The sequence below is a fragment of the Vipera ursinii genome (genome assembly GCF_947247035.1).
Source record: "Vipera ursinii genome assembly, chromosome: 1".
Taxonomy (NCBI): domain Eukaryota; kingdom Metazoa; phylum Chordata; class Lepidosauria; order Squamata; family Viperidae; genus Vipera; species Vipera ursinii.
Genome location: NC_139512.1, coordinates 325,766,116 through 325,788,140, shown reverse-complemented (window position 1 = coordinate 325,788,140; position 22,025 = coordinate 325,766,116). Strand labels below are relative to the sequence as shown.

The 22,025-nt window shown below is 40.1% G+C and overlaps 1 protein-coding gene across 1 annotated transcript in view; it reads left to right on the top strand.

Moving 5' to 3' along the window:
• Nucleotides 1–21,664, top strand: part of EFEMP1 (EGF containing fibulin extracellular matrix protein 1) — a 64,753-nt gene extending 43,089 nt beyond the window's left edge. Inside the window, exons 5-11 of the mRNA XM_083349266.1 lie at nt 8,061–8,183; nt 11,482–11,601; nt 17,564–17,683; nt 18,282–18,401; nt 19,271–19,394; nt 19,484–19,679; nt 21,157–21,664. Of these exons, the coding sequence (XP_083205392.1) occupies nt 8,061–8,183; nt 11,482–11,601; nt 17,564–17,683; nt 18,282–18,401; nt 19,271–19,394; nt 19,484–19,679; nt 21,157–21,315 (962 nt within the window). The 3' untranslated portion in view covers nt 21,316–21,664. The remainder of the gene's footprint in view (nt 1–8,060; nt 8,184–11,481; nt 11,602–17,563; nt 17,684–18,281; nt 18,402–19,270; nt 19,395–19,483; nt 19,680–21,156) is intronic.
• Nucleotides 21,665–22,025: the final 361 nt, after the last annotated feature.

Genomic DNA, 22,025 nt, shown 5'->3' with positions numbered 1-22,025 from the left:
TTTGTACCATTTTTACCATTAGCCCATGTGGAAAAAATATTTCTTAGCTGTCACTAAAATTCTAGACTAGGAATTGTAGAATCAATTTTACCTTGGCCACATCACTTGATTAAGAAGTCAGTTCTTAGATAACCAAATAGATTAACATTTGTTTGCCTTACAAACATATTGTAAGAATTTTTGATACAATGGATTTATATCTTATCTTTACACTTAAAGCAGCTAACAGTAATACTCCCATGTTACACCTTTGCTCCACAAGCTGCATTGGCTGCCAGTTGTCTTCCGAGTGAGGTTCAAGGTTTTGGTAATGGTTTTTAAAGCCCTACATGGCATGGGTCTGGAGTACCTCAGGGACCACCTGCAGCGGGTGTCAACTTCCCTCCGCCCTGTGCGTTCCCACAGAGAGGGCCTCCTCAGGGTGCCACCGGTCATAGAATGTCGGCTGGTGGCCCCCAGGGGGAGGGCCTTCTCTGTGGGTGCCCCGGCTTTATGGAATCAGCTGCCGGTTGAGCTCCGGATGGCACCTGACCTTCGCTCCTTCCGACGCGACTTGAAGACCTACCTGTTTGAACAGGCCGGCCTGGCCTGATGGGGGATGCGTTGGGGTTTTTATTGGGGATTTTTTACATTTTTTTACTGTTTTTAGTTTGGGCTTGTATTTAATTCTCTTTTTAATTTTTGTAATTGTATTTTTATATATGCCCTGTTCACCGCCCTGAGTCCTTCGGGAGAAGGGCGGTATACAAATATAATAAACTTATAAACTTAAACTTATAATAAGAGTAAAATAAAGAAAGACAATTAATAAATGGATCCAGCAACCTGCAGATCTATCAGCCTGACATCAATACCTGAGAAGATTCTGGAAAATATAATCAAGCAAGGAATGTGAGAATACCTAGAGGCAAACAAAGTCATAACTAGTAGTCAACATGTTTGTCAAAAACAGATCATGCCAGACAAATCTTATTGCATTCTTTGATAAAGTGGTAAAATTAGTGGACCAGCAAAATGCTGTGGATATAATTTACTTGGATTTCTGTAAAGCATTTGATAAAGTAGACCAAAGCCTACTTGATAAGATAGAAAATTAAAACATTAATAACATATAGATACCACCCATAAAATTGAACAATTAAATCAGTTTTTATGAATTAAAACCTGCCTGAATTAAAAGAAGTTTGCCTCACAGGAGAAAGAAAAACAGTGATGGAAATAAACTAGCCTCCCTTCCCCCAAAATTCCACATCATTTGTTTCTCTTTTCTTTCTGAACATTTGAGATTTTCTGTGTAGCAGTACTGGCATGATATCTTCTCTAAGAAAGACTTGTAATGTTGTAATATGCTCTTCCCTCAATGGCTCCCATAATACATGAAATGAATAGTTTCATCTGAATGACGATTAGGCAAGAGATAAATACACCATGTTAGTTTTTAACCCATATGTCACATAAAACAGTTGTAGAAACTTGCGACTATTTCACTGAAATTCAGCAAAACACAAAACTCATAATTTTAAATCATATTTTTAATAGGAGAGATGAGCTTGCTTATTTGTACCCAAATCCTAAAATCTGGATTTCACTTTGGGGACAGTCAAAGTCCTGTCATTCGCTGAAGTTGAAAAAGGGGAAGATTTTTTCCTGGTCTGAAATCAGCTTCTCTTAAACTGCTGCAGCTTGTAAAACACTAGCAGTGCTCCTGATGCTCTTTTGCTCCCTCTTAGTGTCTTTTCATTACAGCTTGCTGATTGTAACATACAGACACAGACACTTTGCACTTCGTTCCTCATAACCCTGCTCCCTTTATGCGTGCGTGTTTTCAAGTCAAGTCCTGGACAATTTTGGGAAGCGGTCTGCCATTGCCTTCTTGGCTCATGGATCTAGTCTGAAGCCTTAACCACTAGGTCAGACTGGCTCTCAGTTGAAATCTACCTTCCTGGAAACCATCCATGTTAGGAAACACAGAACCCCTTTGGTTAGTTTCTTTTATCTCATTTCGGAAGGCTATTTAAACACCATTCTTGTGAGGCCTCTTTCTGAGAGTTAATATTATTCGTACCACTATGAATGGTGTCGATATCCCATTTTTACTGTCAGATTGTTTTTTTCTGAATTTATGAGTTTTGAAAGCATTTTGACTGAACAGTACAGCAAATACTTCACAAGACAATGCAATGCAATAAACATCATCTGCTTTGAGAAATTGTTTTGAGATTGAATGTGATTTATGGAAAATAGAAATATTCATGGTTATGAATAAGTGCTTTCAACAGATCATTTTAAAGGGGATGGAGGAAAGGAGGGCCAAGCCTTACCCTGCCATAAACTGCTGGCAGGCATCTTCCTCTCTCTTTCTAATGTTGTTTCTCCATCCTTTTATTTCTTCTTTCTCCCTTTTGTAGTGCTTTCTCCATTTGGATCTCTCTGCCAAAGCTGAGCAGAGGGGGAACATGTGCAGCTGTCGCTTAGAAACAAATGCATTGTGTGAAGTTTTTATTCTTTTATATTTGCAAAAACAGATGATTCAGAAGGACAGGGTGGTGTGAAGCAGAAAGAAGTTTAAACAGAAATAAGTTTGTGTGTGAGAAGGAGAGAGGGTGACAGAAAGAGGAAGGCCTCTTCAGTAACCTTTCTCCTTTTCTCATGTCAACTCACTGGTGATTCTTACCTGTTTTACTCTCACGAACACACAGATTCCATTAACTTTACTTGCAGTGGAACAAGGTACTAGACATCTGTGAATTATACAAACTTACTGTAGGCTGCATATGAGAAATCACTACTATGGTGTTATTAATGTTCTACATAAAAAACATTTGTGTTACTTGAAAAAAGCATAATAGCAGGAAATAGGCTAAACTAAAATTTTAATAAGAGCTAATTTGGGGTAGTGGTTAAGGGACCAGGCTTAACACCAGGAGATTGTGAGTTCTAATGGCAGAAAGTGAAGGAACCTGCCCCACTTTACATCGGGGGGAGGGGGACTGTGCGGAGAGAGTTTCCTTCTTTAAATTTCTGGGAGTCTACCTCTGTGAAGATCTGACCTGGAAAGTTAACACAACCCAGGTGGCCAGAAAGGCCCAACAGAGGCTTCACTTTCTTAGGGTCTTGCGGAAGAACAAGGTAGAACAACGGCTAATGACCCTCTTTTACCGGTCTACTATAGAGAGCGTCCTCTCGTATTGTATTGTGGTTTGGTATGCTGGTCTGACAGCCGCGGATAGGAAAGTATTGCAGAGGGTGGTGAGCACAGCACAAGACATTGTGGGCTGTCCCCTGACACCACTGGATAACATCGCCAGGGCTCGCTGCCTTGGAAAAGTGAGGAAAATTCTCAGGGATGACTCACACCCTGGACGGTACCTCTTTACTCTCCTACCATCGGGTAGGAGATACAGGAGTATAGCCAGCCGTACCAACAGGCTGAAAAACAGCTTTTATCCATGGACTGTTAGGCTTTTGAATGGGAAATAGTTTTATAAACTTTATGCATGATTGATTTGCAAGGCCGGTGTGTTGTGCAATTAGCTCACATGGTGTAATAAGATGGAGGGTTTGTGTCACTATGAGTTGGGGGTGGGGGCACGAAGGGAGGCTCAGCCAATCTCAATGTATACATGGTTGTACTTTGACAATAAAGGTTCATTCATTCATTCTAGTCCCACCTTAGATATACACTCAGTTTGGTGCCCTTGAGTCAGTCATTGCTCTCAGTCCTAGGAGAAGGGCAATAGCGTACCATTTCCAAAAATATGCCAGAAAAACTGCAGGAAGCACAGCCACCCCAGTGAGCCCAGCCACCTCAGCAGCACAATACAAAGAGACTTCTTGGCGTATCGTGGCTCTGGAGCTGCATGAAGCCCCTGAATCACAGTGCAATGCAGATCCCTTCGCAGTGCAGAGCCCAGCCCAAGAACACAGCACAAAGGGATTTCTTGATGCACTGCAGCTCTGGGACTGCAAGAAAACCTCTGAGCCACAGCACAACATTAATTCCTTTGTAATACAAAGTCCAGCTCAGTCCAGCCCAGCCCAGCAATGTGCTGCAAAATTGCAGTTGCCACAGGAAGCTACAGCCACTCCAGCCTAGTTCCCAGTCAGTCACTTCTCACAACATTGCACTCCTAGGTTCCTACCACCCTTTGCTTTGCTGCCCCAGCTGACCTTTGCCATCTTCTTGCTCAGGCTACTAATGGCCTTGAAGGCCATCTTTCTCAGCTCTTGCGAGGAAACCACTGTGTGTGATGTGCTAAAGTCTTATATGACTATCAGCTGCTTCATAAAGGGGCAAACCAGGCATGCTTAGTCAACACTGGGAGCAGAAATACAGAAAAACATCAGCTAGGGCAGCAGGAGCCATGGAGTGCTAGGGGTCAAAGGAGCATAGATGGGGGGGATAGGTGGATGGGGGGAGTTGAAGTACCTCTACAATCATAAGTGTAGGTGGGCTGCCAAGTGCCTGAATTTTGATCATGTGACTTGGGGGGCACTGCAACAGCTGTAACTTTGGAGTCCAGTCATAAGTCCCTTCTTTTTACACTGCCATAAATTTGAATGGTTGCTGAACAAATGGTCATAAGATGACGACTACCTCTACATGCATGTGCAGGTGCACTAATATGTACTACACAGGATTTTTTCCCCAAAATGCAAGCCTTGTTCCCCCAACCATATTCATACATGCAAACATACTAACTATATAGTGCTTGCTTGTAAGATACATTCTCCCCCCTTCTCTCTCACTGTTTATCTCACACTCAACCCACCTGAGATATGGCAGGCATTTTGCAAGTTAATAAAAATTCTGCATTCCCCCATCTGTCATCCTTGTATATTTTTTTTAAGCAGTACACCAGCTTTTAAGAACTGATAACAGCTATCAGTTCAAAGACCAAGGCAGGTCGGAAGAAAATTTATATCGAGCTGTCAGTTAGAAAGGAAGCATGTTGGAAAATATTTGGGTATTTGAAGTGAGAACTGGAGGGGGAGCAAGTTTAAAGAATAAGGTCAAAACAGTTCAATTTGTGATTTGAGTCTTATGGTCAACATTGTTTTCATTTTGCATGAGAAAGAATCCATTTTTTCTTTTCCATGGCTCCACCCGGAATCTGCCACTGGTCCCCAGTTCCTGAACAAATACAAAGAGTTCAACTGGGATTTGTAAACTAGTTTTAAGGAATTTGTTTATTCAGCTTAGAAACTTCCAGTTGGTGTTGAATGTCAGAAGGAAGTCATGTCATAGTACTGCATCAGATTATAGGAGGCATAAAACTGGGAAATCATCTACAACCCACTACAGAGATACAGTGTGCTATAAGGGAAAAGAGGAGAAAAACATTTTAATTTATTAAAGTGATACCACTGCAAAGGGGAGGATGAACCTCCAAAATACTTCAGTAATCCAAAAGACCTGTGCCTAGACTTTCAGGGAATAGTTATGGGCTTTTTAAACAAGTTTTATTGATTTTTTAATATTTACATATACATGTATTTGTGAAGCAATATGGTGGTTGGGTAGTCAAAGTAACAAATAACAAGTTGTTTGTAAATAGTTCAGGTTGTATCAACAAGGATTCCCTCTCTGATTCCCTTAGTTATCACATAGTCAAAATAATCAAGTTAATACATTTCTAGTTGTGACCTAGTCAATTAACAGAATTTTCAATATATTTTCACTAAATACATATCAATATCCTGTTTTTAAGTTTTATCTAATTGCAATAAGATACTCTAGAGTATATAATATAGAAAAGAAAGCTTAATTTTTGGGTAACCCACAATTCCCTATTTCAATAAAGAATAATTCTCTTGTCTACAAAACTTACATTGTTCATTATAAAACATTCTTACTGTATGTTTTACCAGTAAAGTCTAGTTTTCATCTTAACAAATCACCAATTATTAGAAAACTATTTTTTGTCTTAACCATTCAACAATTATTACATTACTATTTTTTTATAAAATTCTAGATTCTATAGTATAGTTCAAAATTACCTTCTAGAAGCTTAATTTTGTTTTCTTAGTCCATCAAAAGAGATTTTTAAAGCTCTGTCCTTACAAATCCCAAAAAAGAGACAAGTCTAATTTTTCAAATCTAACTCTCGCCTTCCTTTTGTGCCAATCAAGCTTCCATCTTAGTGCCTTAAAATTCTTCAATGTGTCTCCCTTTCTTCCTCCACCTATTTGAATCTGAGGAGACCACCCAAGTGACAATTTTGCAAAGCAGGTGTCCCCTTTATAGTCATTAAAATATTGCTTTAATATCTCAGTTTTTGATGTTTGATGAAATATAATTGTCATTAATTCACTCTGGTCTTTTTCTTCTTCCATTTCCATCTTGGTTAGGTAGAAAGTAGTAGCTGATGTTGTTATCGTTTGATTAGCTGAATCCTCAACATACTGTATTTGAAGGCCTTTGATATCTTTGCTCTTAATGTTGCTTTCTTTGGGTATTGTTATTTTTTGAGTTGTAAGTTTTGTAATTGAAGTAAGAGTTTGGACTTCAAGGTTCTCTGTAGGCTGCATTTGTTACTCTTTGAAGTCTCCTATTTTGATGTTAGTTTCCACTTCTATTTGTTCTTGGATTGTCAGTTCATCATTTAAGGTCAAAGTTTGATTTGGTGGCTTTAAGTTGTCAGGTTTATCATGCAGTTTGGCTTTAATTTGCTCAGTTTTGTCCATTTCCATAACAGCCTTCAAACATAGATCTGCCTTGGAGAAGAATAAAAGCAAGGATGCCGCTATACCTCCTTTACCTAAAAATCTGAGGACTATAAATGTTGTTAGTTGAGACATCATGTCCGACCCATTGTGACCCCTTGGACAACATACCTCGAGGCCTTCCTGTCCTCTACCATCTTCTGGAGTCCATTTAAGCTCACACCTACTTCTTCAGTGACTCCATCCAGCCACCTCATTCTCTGTCATCCCCTTCTTCTATTGCCCTTAATCTTTCCCAGCATTAGGCTCTTCTCCAGTGACTCCTTCCTTCTCATTAGGTGGCCAAAGTATTTGAGTTTCAGCTTCAGGATCTGACCTTCTAAAGAGCAGTCAGGGTTGATCTTTTCTAGGACTGACCAGATTGAACACCTTGAAGTCCAAGGGACTAGCAGGAGTCTTCTCCAGCACCAGAGTTCAAAGGCCTCAATTCTTTGGCGCTCAGCCTTTCTTATGGTCCAACTTTCACAGCCATACATTGCAACTGGGAAAACTATAGCCTTGAATACATGCACTTTTGTTGGCAGGGTGATGTCTCTGCTTTTTAGTGTGCTGTCTAGATTTGCCATGGCTTTCCTCCCCAGGAGCAAGTGTCTTTTAATTTCTTGGCTACAGTCCCCGTCTGCAGTGATCTTGGAGCCCAGGAAAATAAAATCTGTCACTACCTCCATTTCTTCCCCATATATTTGCCAGGAATTGAGAGAGCCGGATGCCATGATCTTGGTTTTCTTAATGTTAAGTTTCAAGCCAACTTTTGCACTCTCCTTCTTCATCCGCAACAAGAGGCTCTTTAGTTCCTCTTCACTTTCTGCCATTAGAGTGGTATCATCTATAAACATAGTCCTCAGATTTAGAGAAAGTAAACCACCTCTGTCAAATGAGATCCAGAATCCTACTTTCCTTGACTAGTGTGTTCTGAATAAAATTGCCTGGACTGTTTGTTTCATTGAGACAGATTTATTACTTCAGGTAGATTTTATATACACCATTTTGTTTTATGTGAGCCTTCTTGGCTACCTTGAATCACCAGTAATTGGCAGGTAAGTTGGCAAGTTATTGCCCCAAGAAATCTTTGTAGAAATCTCTGCCTATATCATAAGTTTTTGAAAAATGATGAAAAACTGAAGCTGAGAAAGACTACAAAAGAACTGGCAATGCCATGGATGCCAAAATAAGCTGAGGGATGATTTATTCAGGACGACAGTTATGATTCTCTTCCACTAATGTTGGAATCAGACCTTGATTTTAACATCTTCATATTCTGAAGAGAAATACAAACATTATGATGACCTTTCCAAAGTTCATAATATGTCATTTTCTTTCCTTGTTTTTAAAAGATGTTGATGAATGTACCACTGGTGCCCACACCTGTAGGTCAGATCAGGTCTGTGTCAACTTAAGGGGATCATTCACCTGCCAGTGTCGAACTGGGTATCAAAAGCGAGGAGACCAGTGCTTTGGTAAGTACCACATTGCAAAATGTCTTTTGTGGGGTTTGTGGAGTTTATGTATTTTGCTTTTATGGAATGTTACTATTACCTGCCTAGATTATTTATTTATTTTATTAGATTTATTAGATTTATCATGTACTAGACAACCCTTGCCCTATTGGGTCATTCTTTCAGATACATTTCTTTATATAAACAGAAACAGAATGAATGTAGGTGAGCAAAACAGCAGTGAGAATGGGAGCAGCTTTCTGTTGGCTTCCCCATTGAATTTCCTTATGGGAAGCTGGTAAAAGCATTGGAAATCCTCCCTCCCTCCTTCCCTCTCTCCAATTCCTGCTGGCCTCTCTATTTACTTTGCTTCTGGAAGGTTGCAGAGGATAAAGCAGCAGCAAGTTGCAAGTCCAAGACCAACAGGAAGGTAAGTACCTGCTGTTTAGTGGAGGAAATAGTGAGGAGGCACAGGACAGGAACATTACATAGACATGTACAAGAAGTATCATGCGGATTGGGAATGGTGCATGGATTGTGCAAGAGATGTTGCCTAGATCAGGGACAGTAGGTGGGTGGGCAATGTGTGTCAGGAAGGGAACATGAGAGGTGTCACATGGGTCAGCTAGGCCAGGGCACTGAGGGGCGAGGTGGGTTGAGAAGAATGCCTGAGGGTCGTGGGGATATGTAAGAGGGGCCACATGGGTCAGGGAGGGCATGCAGGGGGTGACACAAGTCAGGATGGTTGCCTGGGAGGTGTATGAAAATGCTGCTGCACAGGTTAGGCCTGTCACAGAAAGGCTGCATGAGTTGGGGAGGGTGTGCTGGGCAGGTGTTGCAAGTTGAGGAGGTTGTGCAGATCAGAAAGGGTGCATAGGAATGTGCAAGAGGCACCACACAGGTCAGGGAGAATTCATGGAGGTGCAGCATGGGGTGAGAACAGCGCTCAGAGGTGCATGAGGAGTGCCACGTGGGTTGGAGAAAGCATGCAGAAGGTGTAGCGTGGATCAAGAAGGGTGCATGGAGGGGCTCAAGAAGTGCTGCTTGAGTCAGGGAAAGCTTGCAGGGGTCGCGCAGGTCTGGGAGATTGCATGGGACTATGGAAGAGGTGCTGCATACTTGTGGGGGCAGCTGGGGCTGGGAAGGATGCACAGGGATTCTTTCTTCCCTGTTCCTTCCTTCCATTCTTCTTTTCCTTCCTTCCTTCCTTCCTCCCTCCTTCACTTCCCTCCCAAACTGGTTGGTAAGTGGCTGTTGCTGGGTGGGGGAGGGAGCGAGGGAGTGCATGAGGGGAAATGGAAATGTCACAGAATATTGAAGATGAGGATCGTGTGACTGCAGCAGCCTGGCCAGGCTGAAGCAGCAGCAGCCCAGCAACACTGAAGTGGTCACAATTTTCCCAAATTTTATTTCCTTGGGAGTAACAGGTCCCAAAGTTCTGTACGCTATCCCACTTGAGGACTATTTGTTAACAAGGTTTTGCCCCATGATGCTGCATTTCACCCAGTTAAAAGTTACAGACATAGGAGTTTTAGTAGTATATAGTATAGGTGACCAAATATAAGTTTTTTCCAATGAAATAAATAAATAAATGGACACACATGTGGAAATGACAGGTTTGCTCTTACTCATCATCTGCTGCCAGCAGTGGAGTTGCATTGATGAGGATAACGAAAGTTGTAGTTACCGCACGTGAAGGATAGATAGCTTTGAAAATCTACTACAAGGTTTAAGATGGAGAGCTTGTAAGAGGACTGTGCATTAAAACATTTGAAAGAAATCAGTTCAGCATGCACCTATGTTCAAATAATTAAAGCAGTCACGTGGTCTCTACAAGTTTATGCCTGCAGATAAGGGGGTAGCTGACAAATGACGGACTTTGCAAATAGCAGGCACAGCCGCTTTAACAATTCAAAAATAGGTGCTTTATATGCTGTCTCAGGCACTATAAAGCACAATGTCAAATATTTTGCCCAGCATCTCTCTGGCCTCCTTGATGTTTGGGGATAATTTTAATTTGGGGTTTAAAATCCTATGATTTTTCCATTCAATATCTCAACAATGAATTTCAAGGGAATCCAGTCAGAGCTCAGACAGTGACTTTTGACTGAGATTTACAGAATGATCCAAAATCTAGCCCTAAAGGGCTGCTATATATAGGAAGGCCTCCTAGTGGGAAATTCCTCGTTACCCTCTCTGTCCAGCACTACCGCTCTGCTGTTCCATATCAGTCCTTGGCTTTTTTTTAAGGAGTACAGATAGTCTTCGACTTAGGAGCACAATTGAGGCCAAAATTTCTATTGCTACAATAAGTGAGACATTTGCTAAGTGAGTTTTGCCCTGTTTTATGACCTTTCTTGCTACAGCTGTTAAGTGAATCCCTGCAGTTGTTAAGTTAGTAACATGGTTATTAAACAAATCTGGCTTCCCCCTTGACTTTGCTTGTCAGAAGATTGCAAAAGGTGATCACATAACACCAGGACATTGCAATCGTCATAAATATGAGTCAGTTGCCAAGCATCTGGATTTGGATCACATGACCATGAGGATGCTGCAGTGGTCTTAAGGGTGACAAATGGTCATAAATCACTTTTTTCAGTGCCGTTGTAAGTTTGAACAGACACTAAATAGCAATAGCACTTAGACTTATACACCACTTCATAGTGCTTTACAGCCCTCTCTAAGTGGTTTACAGAGTCAGCCTATTGCCCCCAACAATCTAGGTCAGAGGTGTCAAACTGCCGGCCTGTGGGCCAGATGTGTTATGGCGAAACCATGGCTACCCCATTGCCGGCAATGGGGAAAAAAGTGGCGATATGTTGCGACACATCACGTGACGTTGCAAGTTTGACACCTCTGATCTAAGTCCTCATTTTACCCACCTCGGAAGGATGGAAGGCTGAGTCAACCTTGAGCCGGTGAGAATCGAACTGCTGGCAGTCAGCAGTACTGCATTCTAACCACTGCGTCACCACGGCTCCTTTGTTATAAGTTGTGAGTCTGTTGTAAGTTGAGGATTACCTGTATATGGAAATTAGTTTCCACTAAGAATGACAAATGTATTCTTAAAATTAATTATGGTGTTGCACATTGATATTTTTCTTTGCAGTATGCTACTTTTCTATTAAATTTTGGTTTCATGAAAAATACATTAAAAACACTGATGGGCACCAAAGGGGATGTTTGCAGGTATTGCTACTCGACAGCTCCATGTGTACAACATTCCTATGATATTAAGATTATATGTGGCAGTTCATTTTTTTTGTAATGTCATTTTTGGAATTATTTTTAAAATACTTCTGTTCTAACGGCAACATAGACATTGATGAATGCACGTTCCCTTCCTTTTGCCATCATCGGTGTGTGAACAGTCCTGGTTCCTACCACTGCCATTGCAATGCTGGCTTTCAGTTAACACCTGACAACCGCACATGTGCCGGTAAGCACACTTCAGGACATTTTTGTAGAAACTGTCATGTTTAAATTTAGAAATATGTGCTTACTATCATATTTTCTGGTTACATAAATGCAAGATGCATGGAATTCAATGAAGATAGCCATTTATGTGGTATGTAAAATGACCTTCAAGAAATGTCACTTCAAGAAATGCATTCATCAACATACTTTTTGCATGTGATTCCATTGTTGTTCTTTTATAGAGTAATAATAAAAAATAAAAAATATTCTACATCAATAGTAGTGATTTATATTTAATTTAGTCTTTTCATTAGTGTGGACTATTAAATTTATATTTATTTTAAAATATTGCTCTGACCCTGCCTTTGTGTGTATGATGCATTTCTTATTTCAGTTTCAAATATCTTTCATTTAAGGATATCTTAATTGATTTTGTTATGAATTTTTAGGGAACTAATTGAAGAGTAGTTATAGATGTATAAAAGTAATTGCTAAAATCTTCCCCCCATATCTTCACCCAAAGTAGAGTTCCCAGAGTTCATAGAATTCTTTCTGGAAAAGCTAACCAAAGATGTCCAATATTGGGAGGCCAATGGGTACATTTGAAATGTTGAAAGTCTGTTGAGTTGCATTTAAAGAAATGTGGGGATGGCTTTCCTCTTCCGAAAAAGGCAAACACGGGGGAGGGTGCTTGTATAATTACCTCCTGCATCTTAGTCTAGCAGTTGTCTCAGCTCGTCCCAGTCTTAAACTGCCCTTTTTTTCTAACAATGGGTGACTTTAGAGTATAACTATAGGATACTAAGATACTTAGGAAGCTCCAAGTCACATTGTATGAGGGTCAAACATTGGGAATATTTTGGATTGGGTATAATGGATATAGAGAGCCAGATTGATATAGTGGTTAAAGCATCTGACTAGAAACCAGGAGACTCTGAATTCTAGTCCTGCCTTATGCACAAAGCCAGCTGGGTTGCCTTGGGCAAGTCATTTTCTTTGAGCCCCTGGAAGGAAGCAATAGCAAACCACTTCTGAAAAACCTTGCCAAGAAAACTGTAAGAACTTGTCCAGGCAGTCTCCAAGAGTTGGTCGTGATTGAATGGAAGAAATAATGGATATAATGATATATAACATGGATGTTTGCATATGAATAAAAACAATATTTCTGTAGAAAGGAGTCTGCTTTCTTTAGATCTGAATAAGGTATGTTGTTTTAGAAAAGGTTTTTTCCATCCCAGTTCCATTCAGATGCTTGGATTTCAAGTCCGAACCTGTTCTAAAATGCAATTATTGGAATTGAAATTGTAGGGAATGACTCCAGAGACTTTCATAGAAATATAGTGCTCATCTAAATATTTAATGTTAAAACTTATAGTTTTTTGGGGGGGAAACTTCTGTTCATTTAAGTAGATGTAACTTTCTAGTCTCGCTTTGATTAAATGTTGCATCTTTAATGAAAGTTGAATAAGAATAAAAGGATGGGTTTTGATACATTAAATGTTAAGTTTGAGAGTTCTGTGCTAAGAAATTTGATGTGACTGAATAATTTGGTTTTGTCGAATGATTGGTTGTATTATCAATGGTGATTTCTAAACAGACTTACTAATCCTGCGATAGAACCACTCTGTGGTGTGCAAAATGTTCCATGTTCATTCCTGGGATCTCCACTTAACAGGTTAGGATATGATGGAAGGAAGGCTACCCATTCTCTGCAAAGCCACCAGCCATCTGAACAGGCAGCTATTGGCTGTTAACCTAGTATAATTAAGTTTTTTGTGCATTAGAGCAGAGGTCCCTAACCCCCAGGCCACAACCCACTACCGGGTTGTGACCTATTTGAACCAGACTACACGAGCGATTTCTGCTCAAGCGCCCCCCACTCGTGTGAGTGGAGCTTTGCGCACTAGTCAAGTTCCCTTTGCTCATGCACAAGCTCCATTCACATGGAGCTGTGTGCGTGTGCACGTGTGCCTATCATTCACATCCCCCCCCCACGCGCTAGGCCAGGCCACCAAGGTGGAAAGGTTGGGGACCACTGTCATTCCCAAGTACATCAAATTAAAATTCTTGATCTACATAATGAATAACTGTTTATGATTCACATTTTAAATCATTAATATGCTATTCTTTATCTCTTATTAACTTCTGGAAGGTTTCCGTTCATCATTATTATGTTGGTAATTTTGCAGTATTGATTTTAATTGGTTTTATTTTTAATTTTTTTGTCTTAACCAAACAGGTCAAATCTTCTAATGAATATTCTGTTAAGAAACAGATTTATTACTGCATTCTTATGGTTTTGAAATTATATGGTTATTTGGCAAAAGCCCAGAGACAGCAGGTGCTTAATTTTTATTAGATTCTTCTTCACTATCCAAGAATATGTCTAGACTACAAATCCAAATGTTTTAAACACTTAAAACCACATTACAGCGTAGTCACCACTCTTAAAATAGCAATTACATTAATTAGTTTGATTAACATTTTTATTTGACTTTATTGAGATGACAATTAAAAAAAAACCAAATGACAGCTGAAAGTTAAAAAAAAGTGATCGGGACCAATTTCTAACCTCAGAGTTCACAATAATCTTAGTAAATCTCAGGAAATGAGACAGGATTATATGGATTTTTGAGTTCTCAATTTTGTACCTATGCCATATCTCATAGAAAACTTTGAGTAAAATTGGGGAAGATGTTATCCAGTATTCTGGAGGCTTCCATTTAGCAGAAGACTCGCATTTTATTTTTCATGAAAACATTTAGAATGCTATAGCCCTACAAATGCTCATTTCAAAACATTTTTGGAAGTAGAAGCTATAGTATTTGCACTTCCTTCTTCTTAAAATCTGCCTTAAAGGTAAAGGTAAAGGTTCCCCCGCACATGCGTGCTAGTCGTTTCCGACTCTAGGGGCCGGTGCTCATCTCTGTTTCATAGCCGAAGAGCCAGCGCTTGTCCGAGGACGTCTCCATGGTCATGTGGCCGGCATGACTAGCATGGAACGCTGTTACCTTCCCACCGTAGTGGTCCCTATTTTTCTACTTGCATTTTTACATGCTTTTGAACTGCTAGGTGGGCAGAAGCTGGGACGAGTAACAGGCACTCACTCTGCTACGCGGCACTCGGGATTCGACCCGCCAAACTGCCAACCTTCCGATCGACAAGTTCAGCGTCCTAACCCACTGAGCCACCGCGTCCCTAAAATCTGCCTTACCTTAGCTCAAATATAGAAGTGGAATAGAATAATAGAATTGGAAGGAACCTTGGGGGTCTTCTAGTCCAACCTGTGCTCAAGCATTATGCCATTTCAGACAAGTGGCTGTCCGATCTGGCTTTGGTTAGGTTTTTGTCATAAACTCAGGGTTCTCCTTGGCAAGCTAGACTGAAGCAGATAAATATAAGGATACAAAAACTTAACTGTAGAAAAATTAAGAAGCCACCACATATGAATACCAATGATTGATGTGTCACTTATTTATTGAGGTTGTATGTACAAATCATAGTAACACAAATAGTATGCAAAATGCAATTTTTAAAAAAGCAGTAAAATATTTATGGTTGTGCTGGTATATATAAAATAGCCATAGTAAATAATGAAGATTAAAAAACTAATCCTAGCAATTAAATGCACCAGAGCATTCTGATTAATTTAATGTTATTAAATACTATGTACATGATGTTCCTTTAGTATTAGTATAATAACACTTCAGCAGCACTTCAGTAGCTACATACAAGATGCCATTAGGCTCTCAAGGGCTCTCTGGAACAGCTCAACCACTTTCTGGAGAGCACCACGCTTGAAACTAACCTGTATTTTAAGTAGGTTGATCCATAACAAATGAATAAAAAGCAACATTAACTAGCTTCTTGAAAATGTGAGTTTGCTAAGACATTTTCCCATTAAGATTGCATTGAAAAGATTGATTCTGGTTGGAGAAGACAACCTTGAAGGTACTTTGCTAAGGCCTTATAGGGGAAAATCAGCACTTTGAATTGCACTTAACAGCCTGTTGGCCCCCAATGCAGAGCAATTAATACCTCCCATCAAGCACACTTTTCCATTTGAATCAGTTATAGCTTATAGTGGTCTTCAAGTTCATATTGCAGTAATCTAAGCCTGTGATGATGTGGGCTTGAGTTATTATAGGTCTTCATGCTCCAGAAAGGGGTATAACCAGAGCTTAGCAAACACCTTCCAGACCACAACTCCCAACTGCCTATCTGGCAGTAATTGCAAGTCCAGAAAGACCCCCAAGTCACAGACCTACTTCCTCTTATTAAAGCCTCTTCCTCAAGAAACACCACCAAAACTAATTAAGAACTTGATTAGACAAAAGACCTCATTTTGCTTGGGTTCAACTTCAGTCTGTATCATTCCATCTAGTTCCCTCCAACCTCCTGACATTGGGACAGATCGCCAGGTCAGCCAAAATAGAGACTTTTGTGCTTTTATGCTTTCAGTGATGATGCCCAGTAGCTACCTAGGCAAGTTTCCTGCAGTTTTCTTGGCAATATTTCAGAAGTTATTGGTCATTGTCTTCTATCTGAGGCTGAAAGAGTGACTGGCCCAAAGCCACTCAGGGATTTGTGCTTAAGGCAGAACTAGAACTCATGGCATCCTAGCTTCTAGCCTTTTGCCTTAACCACTACACCAATACCCAATCCACAATATGACCTCCCACAATAGCTTCATGTAGATATTAAACAATAGGGAGATGACCAAATCCTGCTATATCACACAAGAGAGAAGCCATGTGACTGTCCTTTTCTCCTCTACCACCTCTTAGTGAAAGAACAGAAGAAAGAACAGAACCATTGCAAATCATTGCCTCCAACCCCGTGCTGGTAAATGGTAAAAATGATACAGTAGTCAATAATATCAATGCCACTGAAATAGAAGGAATAGGACAAGAACATTACCTGCATCTAAATCCCAACAAAGATTGATCCTTAGGGTAGCCAGCACTTATTTCCACTCCATGATGAGTCCTGATCTAACTTAAAAGTATCTAGCTAAATCTCTTCTACCACAGGGGTCTTCAAACTCGGCCCTTTTATGACTCATGGACTTCAACTCCCAGAATTCCTCAGCCAGGCACACTGGCTGAGGAATTCTGGAATTTGAAGTCCATGAGTCATAAAAGGGCCGAGTTTGAAGACCCCTGTTCTACCATGATGCTTTGTAGACTATGTTCCCACCACCCTTTCAATAACTTTTCCCCAAAAGGTAATGTTGGAAACTGGTTTTAAATTATTCAAATTGGCTGCATCCAGTGAGGGCTCCTAAAGGGAGGGACATGTCACAGCTTTCATCAGGCTACAAGCACCCATCATGTTCCCTCTGTTTCCTATAGGATCCAAATTAGGCACAGATATAATCATGGATGGCAGTGGGCATGCTAGATAGTGTCTTAGCCATTTTATCAGAACCTACAGGCGAAAAGGTGTCCCAGCTAATTCCACAGATGATTTATCTCAGTCTTTGTAGAGAGTAAAGAAAAGCATTTTCCTCTCCTCCAACCACAGGGTAGACCTGAATGTGGACTTGTATCCATGTTCAGTCAGGTTTGGGTTTTGTGTTCCTCCATCATTGCTTTAGGTATCATATTTGGTGCTTCACCTCCAAGAAACCGAAGAGAATTGGGGTGCAGTGAAAAACCACTGATGTACATGAACGAGCCCTGGTTATTTCCTGTTACCAGTAGCTGCTATTCAGATCCATAAAGCACCTGGATCAACTTTACCTCTAATTATATAAGCCACTATTTGTTTGCATAAAATACCCATTCATTTTAATTTGGGGAAGGAAGCAAAACTAAGCAGAAAAAATGGTCCACACTTGGTAGGCTGGGGTTTCATTCCCTGTCCATATAAATTGATTCACAGTGAACAAGCATGTATTGTATACAAAGAATCTGGTGAGTATGCTCCAAACTGGTTCAAGAAAAGATCAAAATGCCACATTTGTTTTCTTTTCTTCTTAGACATAAATGAGTGTGAGACCGGCAACCCCTGTGCTCAACTGTGCTACAATATAGTTGGTTCTTTCTTATGCCAGTGCAATCAAGGCTTCGAGTTAAGCCCAGACAGAATCAGCTGTGATGGTGAGTAGTAGTTGTTTAGCTTGTTGATGTTCTCAGACAACAGGGACAGGAAGGAATCTTTTGAATAGAACATGTTCACTGTTAGTAATGTTCAAAGAAAACATATTGCAGGTTCATTTTTTCACCTTCCTAATCAGAAGCTTTAATGCCTTCTTTAGTGTGTTCATCACTAATATCTCTTATTACACAAAAGCAAAAAAGACCACTTCTGCACCTTGATTTTCCCACTAACATTGTGCTGGGCTCCCACAATATTATTTGTCAAAAATAGAGAATCCAGACCAATATATTAGGCTCACATTCTCTGGCAAACTTTTGCAATTAAAAAAGGCATTTTAGAAGGCTGATTCTTTCACTAAAATCTTGCTCTTTGAAAGCTCTTTTTGATTTCTACTTGGTAGTAGTGATTCTATTCCTATTCATGCACCTCATTCTTGTAGGCAGATGCAATTTCCCTCCAGAAGCTGTCAGAAAGTAGGAAGGAAGGAAGAAACATTTGTATTTTGCAGCCTAAGTAACTAAGATAATAGGCAAGGAACAATGTAAAAGCAGATGCTGAACCTTCAAAACTGGGTTAGAAAATGCCTCTGTTTTGCAGATGTTGATGAATGTAGAGCTTCTAACTTTCTGTGCCAATATCAATGTGTCAATGAGCCAGGAAAATTCTCCTGTGCATGTCCAGATGGATACCAGTTGGTCAGAGGAAGAAACTGTCAAGGTAAGTTCCCATATCTGCAAAAGTAATGATAATATTAACACTATTTTTTTAAAAAAATCAAATCATACAAATGACAAATCCTTGCTTGACACAAGATGTTCTCTTTGTAATATAATACAGTAAAACTTATCTAAGAGATGCATAGCAGGTTTAAACCAGGCCTGGCAAAACTGTGCAACCAATATAGACCACTGATCTCCTACAGCATATAACATATTGAAAAACTCATTTGTTTTTTTTTTATCTAAGAGTGCAAAAATCTTGAATGGAAATGAGCAAGGAGAAATCAAGTACGAGTATTTAGCTGAGAATCCCACTTAAGAGTAGATAAAAATATAGATGATAGAGATATAGATATAGATGTAAGTAAGAATAACCATGTGGGGCCCTGCATATCTAGATAGACTACAGTAAGTGAAGAATGGGGCAGCCTTTAGATCTCTGAGGTCTGTTTTCTTTTTTATATGTACTTTCATGATCCACTTACAGAAGCTACAATATGTGCAAAAGAGGGGCTAAGTAGATAGTTTGCAGACTGCAACAAATAATTAAGTTTAATTATTAAGTTATTTTGCAGATTCAAATATGCTTTTCAAAAAGCAACTGGACTTTCTTGGTATTTTTCCTTGAAAAGAACTCCCTTTTCATCCAAGAATCTTCTTCACTTCTGACAAAATGGGGAATCAAAAGGAAAGGAAAAAAAAAACAAGAAAGTCCAGTTGCCTTTTGAAAAGCACGTTTGAGACAACTGTGACCTGGATGATTGAGAATTTCCATAGACATTTGCTGATTTAAGTTTATGAATAACTCCAGTCTCAAAGAATGCAAATAGCAGAATTGTAGAACTTTTTACCTTTTTGCTAATATAGATATAAATGAATGTGAAACACGCAATGAATGTCGAGAAGATGAGATGTGTTCTAATTATCATGGTGGCTATCGCTGTTACCCAAGAAATCCTTGTCAGGAGCCTTACGTGCTTGCATCTGAAAAGTAAGTGAAGCTATCAACAGAGTTCCAAACTGAACACCAGTTTCCAATGGACTGAGTATGTTTTTCAGTCACTGTGCTTTCTTTTACAGTCGTTGTATTTGTCCAGTATCTAATCATCTTTGTCGGGACCTGCCATACTCCATTGTTCACAAATATATGAGCATCCATTCAGAGAGGACTGTGCCATCTGATATCTTCCAAATCCAGGCAACCACGATTATCCCCAATACAATTAACACCTTCCGGATTAAATCTGGAAATGACAATGGAGACTTCTTTCTTAGAGTAAGTATTCCAAATGCTTTTCTGAAGCTTCTTAGATGCTGAAGATGGAACTCAGCATACCAAATTAAAGAGGTTAGAATCAGCAACTTCATTATGAAGAACGCTTTTGTCCCATTGTGTCATCTGATCACTGCTAAAGACATAATTCATATTTTATCTTCTTTTTTTTTTTTACACAAAATAAGTCCATTACAGGGGTCTTCAAACTTGGCCCTTTTATGACTTGTGGACTTCAACTCCCAGAATTCCTCAGCCAGCGTGCCTGGCTGAGGAATTCTGGGAATTGAAGTCCACAAGTCATAAAAGGGCCACGTTTGAAGACCCCTGCTCTATTATCAGATCCCAGAAATCAAGAAAAACACACGATGATTCTTTAAAGCAGATTTCTCTATTGCTCCACACTTATAGACAAAATCTTGCCAAACTGAAACAGACTGCCACCTATATCAAGCATATTCTCTGGGAGATGTTAGGGAGGGGCTGTTTTCACCTCCTTCAGTCACAGAAACGGAGTTGCCTCTTACTCCTCTGGAATGCTCTCCCTCCCTCCTGGGAATCTTTAAGTCCTTACATGGCATGGGTCCGGGTTACCTCGGGGACCACCTGCTGCCGGCATCAACTCCCCTCCGCCCTGTGCGTTCCCACAGAGAGGGCCTCCTCAGGGTGCCGCCAGTCAGGGAATGCTGACTGGTGGCCCCCAGGGGGAGGGCCTTCTCTGTGGGCGCTCCGGCATTATGGAACCAACTGCCGGTGGAGCTCCGGACGGCATCAGACCTCCGAACTTTCCGTCGTGGCCTGAAGACCCACCTATTTGAAATAGCTGGTCTGGCCTGACGGGGGATTATGGGTTTTAATTTGTTGTTTTAGATTTGTATTACTGTTTTTAACTGGGCATGGGTTTTATCTTTTTTAATTTTTGTATTGTCTTTTTTATATATGCCCTGTGAACCGCCCTGAGTCCCTACCAAGGAGAAGGGCGGTATATAAATTAAATAAAACTTGAAACTTGAAACTTGAATTCAGACTACATTCCATCACATCTGTTGGGCTCACCCAGAGTTTCCCAGCAAACTTCCATGGCTGAGGGAGAATTTGAACCTGCCTTTGGTGGCCCTAGGTTTAACACTTTAACCATTACAATACACTGGATATATCTCTGTGTGTAAATACTCATATAGGAGTATATACTCTCTGACAATGATTTGGAAGAAATGCTTCAAATCTCATGCAAACCTAACACATCTCTTATTAATTAAGAAATTATTTTTAGAGTCATTAAAATGACCTAAAGCAGTAGGGTTTTTTTTTTGCAGGGTCACATTGATTGCTTTAATTAATAGAGGAGAAAAAGTTGCACTCACACTTGTGTGAGGTCTGAAATATATTTTCTAAATCATTATCACATAGGCATACATCCTGGGAAATTATTTGTGGGTGCCTTGGCTGTACATGTACATGTTTTCCTTCTTTCTTTCAGCAAACAAGCTCCGTGAGTGCAATGCTTGTGTTGGTAAAGCCATTAACAGGTCCACGGGAATATATCATCGACCTAGAGTTGTTGACGGTCAACAACATGAACTACCGGTCAAGTTCAGTGCTGAGGTTAACACTTATTGTGGGACCTTACTCTTTTTAGTCACTGAAATGAAGTAATTTGCTAGCACCCAGAGCAACCAAAGAAGCTTTCTTTTGAATGAAGCACTTATGATTTTATTTATAATTTTACTTTTTTTTAAGAAAAAAACTTTATTAAGGAAATCAGTATCCCAAAGATGCTTTTTTCACCAGGCAACTGGACTTCCTTGTTTTTCTTAGAAGACATTTCGCTTCTCATCCAAGAAGCTTCTTCAGCTCTGACTGGATGGCGGGGAATGGAAAGATTTATACTCCTTGCAGACAGCTGGTCATTTGCATTCTTTTAGAGAGTTCTTAGTGCTACCTGGAGGCTTGTCTGCGTCTTCAGGGTCACCTGAGTAGTGCAAATGTGTGTGGAGCCTTCTTGGAACTGTTGAAAGGACTGGAACTTCCAAGAAGGCTCCACACCCATTTGCACTACTCAGGTGACCCTGAGGACACAGACAAACCTCCAAGTGGCTCAATGACTCTCTAAAAGAATGCAAATGACCAGCTGTCTCCAAGGAATATAAATCCTTCCACTCCCCACCATCCAGTCAGAGCTAAAGAAGCTTCTTGGATGACAAGAGAAACATCTTCAAACAAGAAAGTCCAGTTGCCTCATGAAAAAGCAACTTTGGGATAACTATGACCTGGATGACTGAGAATCTCTATAGACAAGGAAATCAGTAGTTGTAATCATGCTATTACATAATATAACCCGGATGTTGT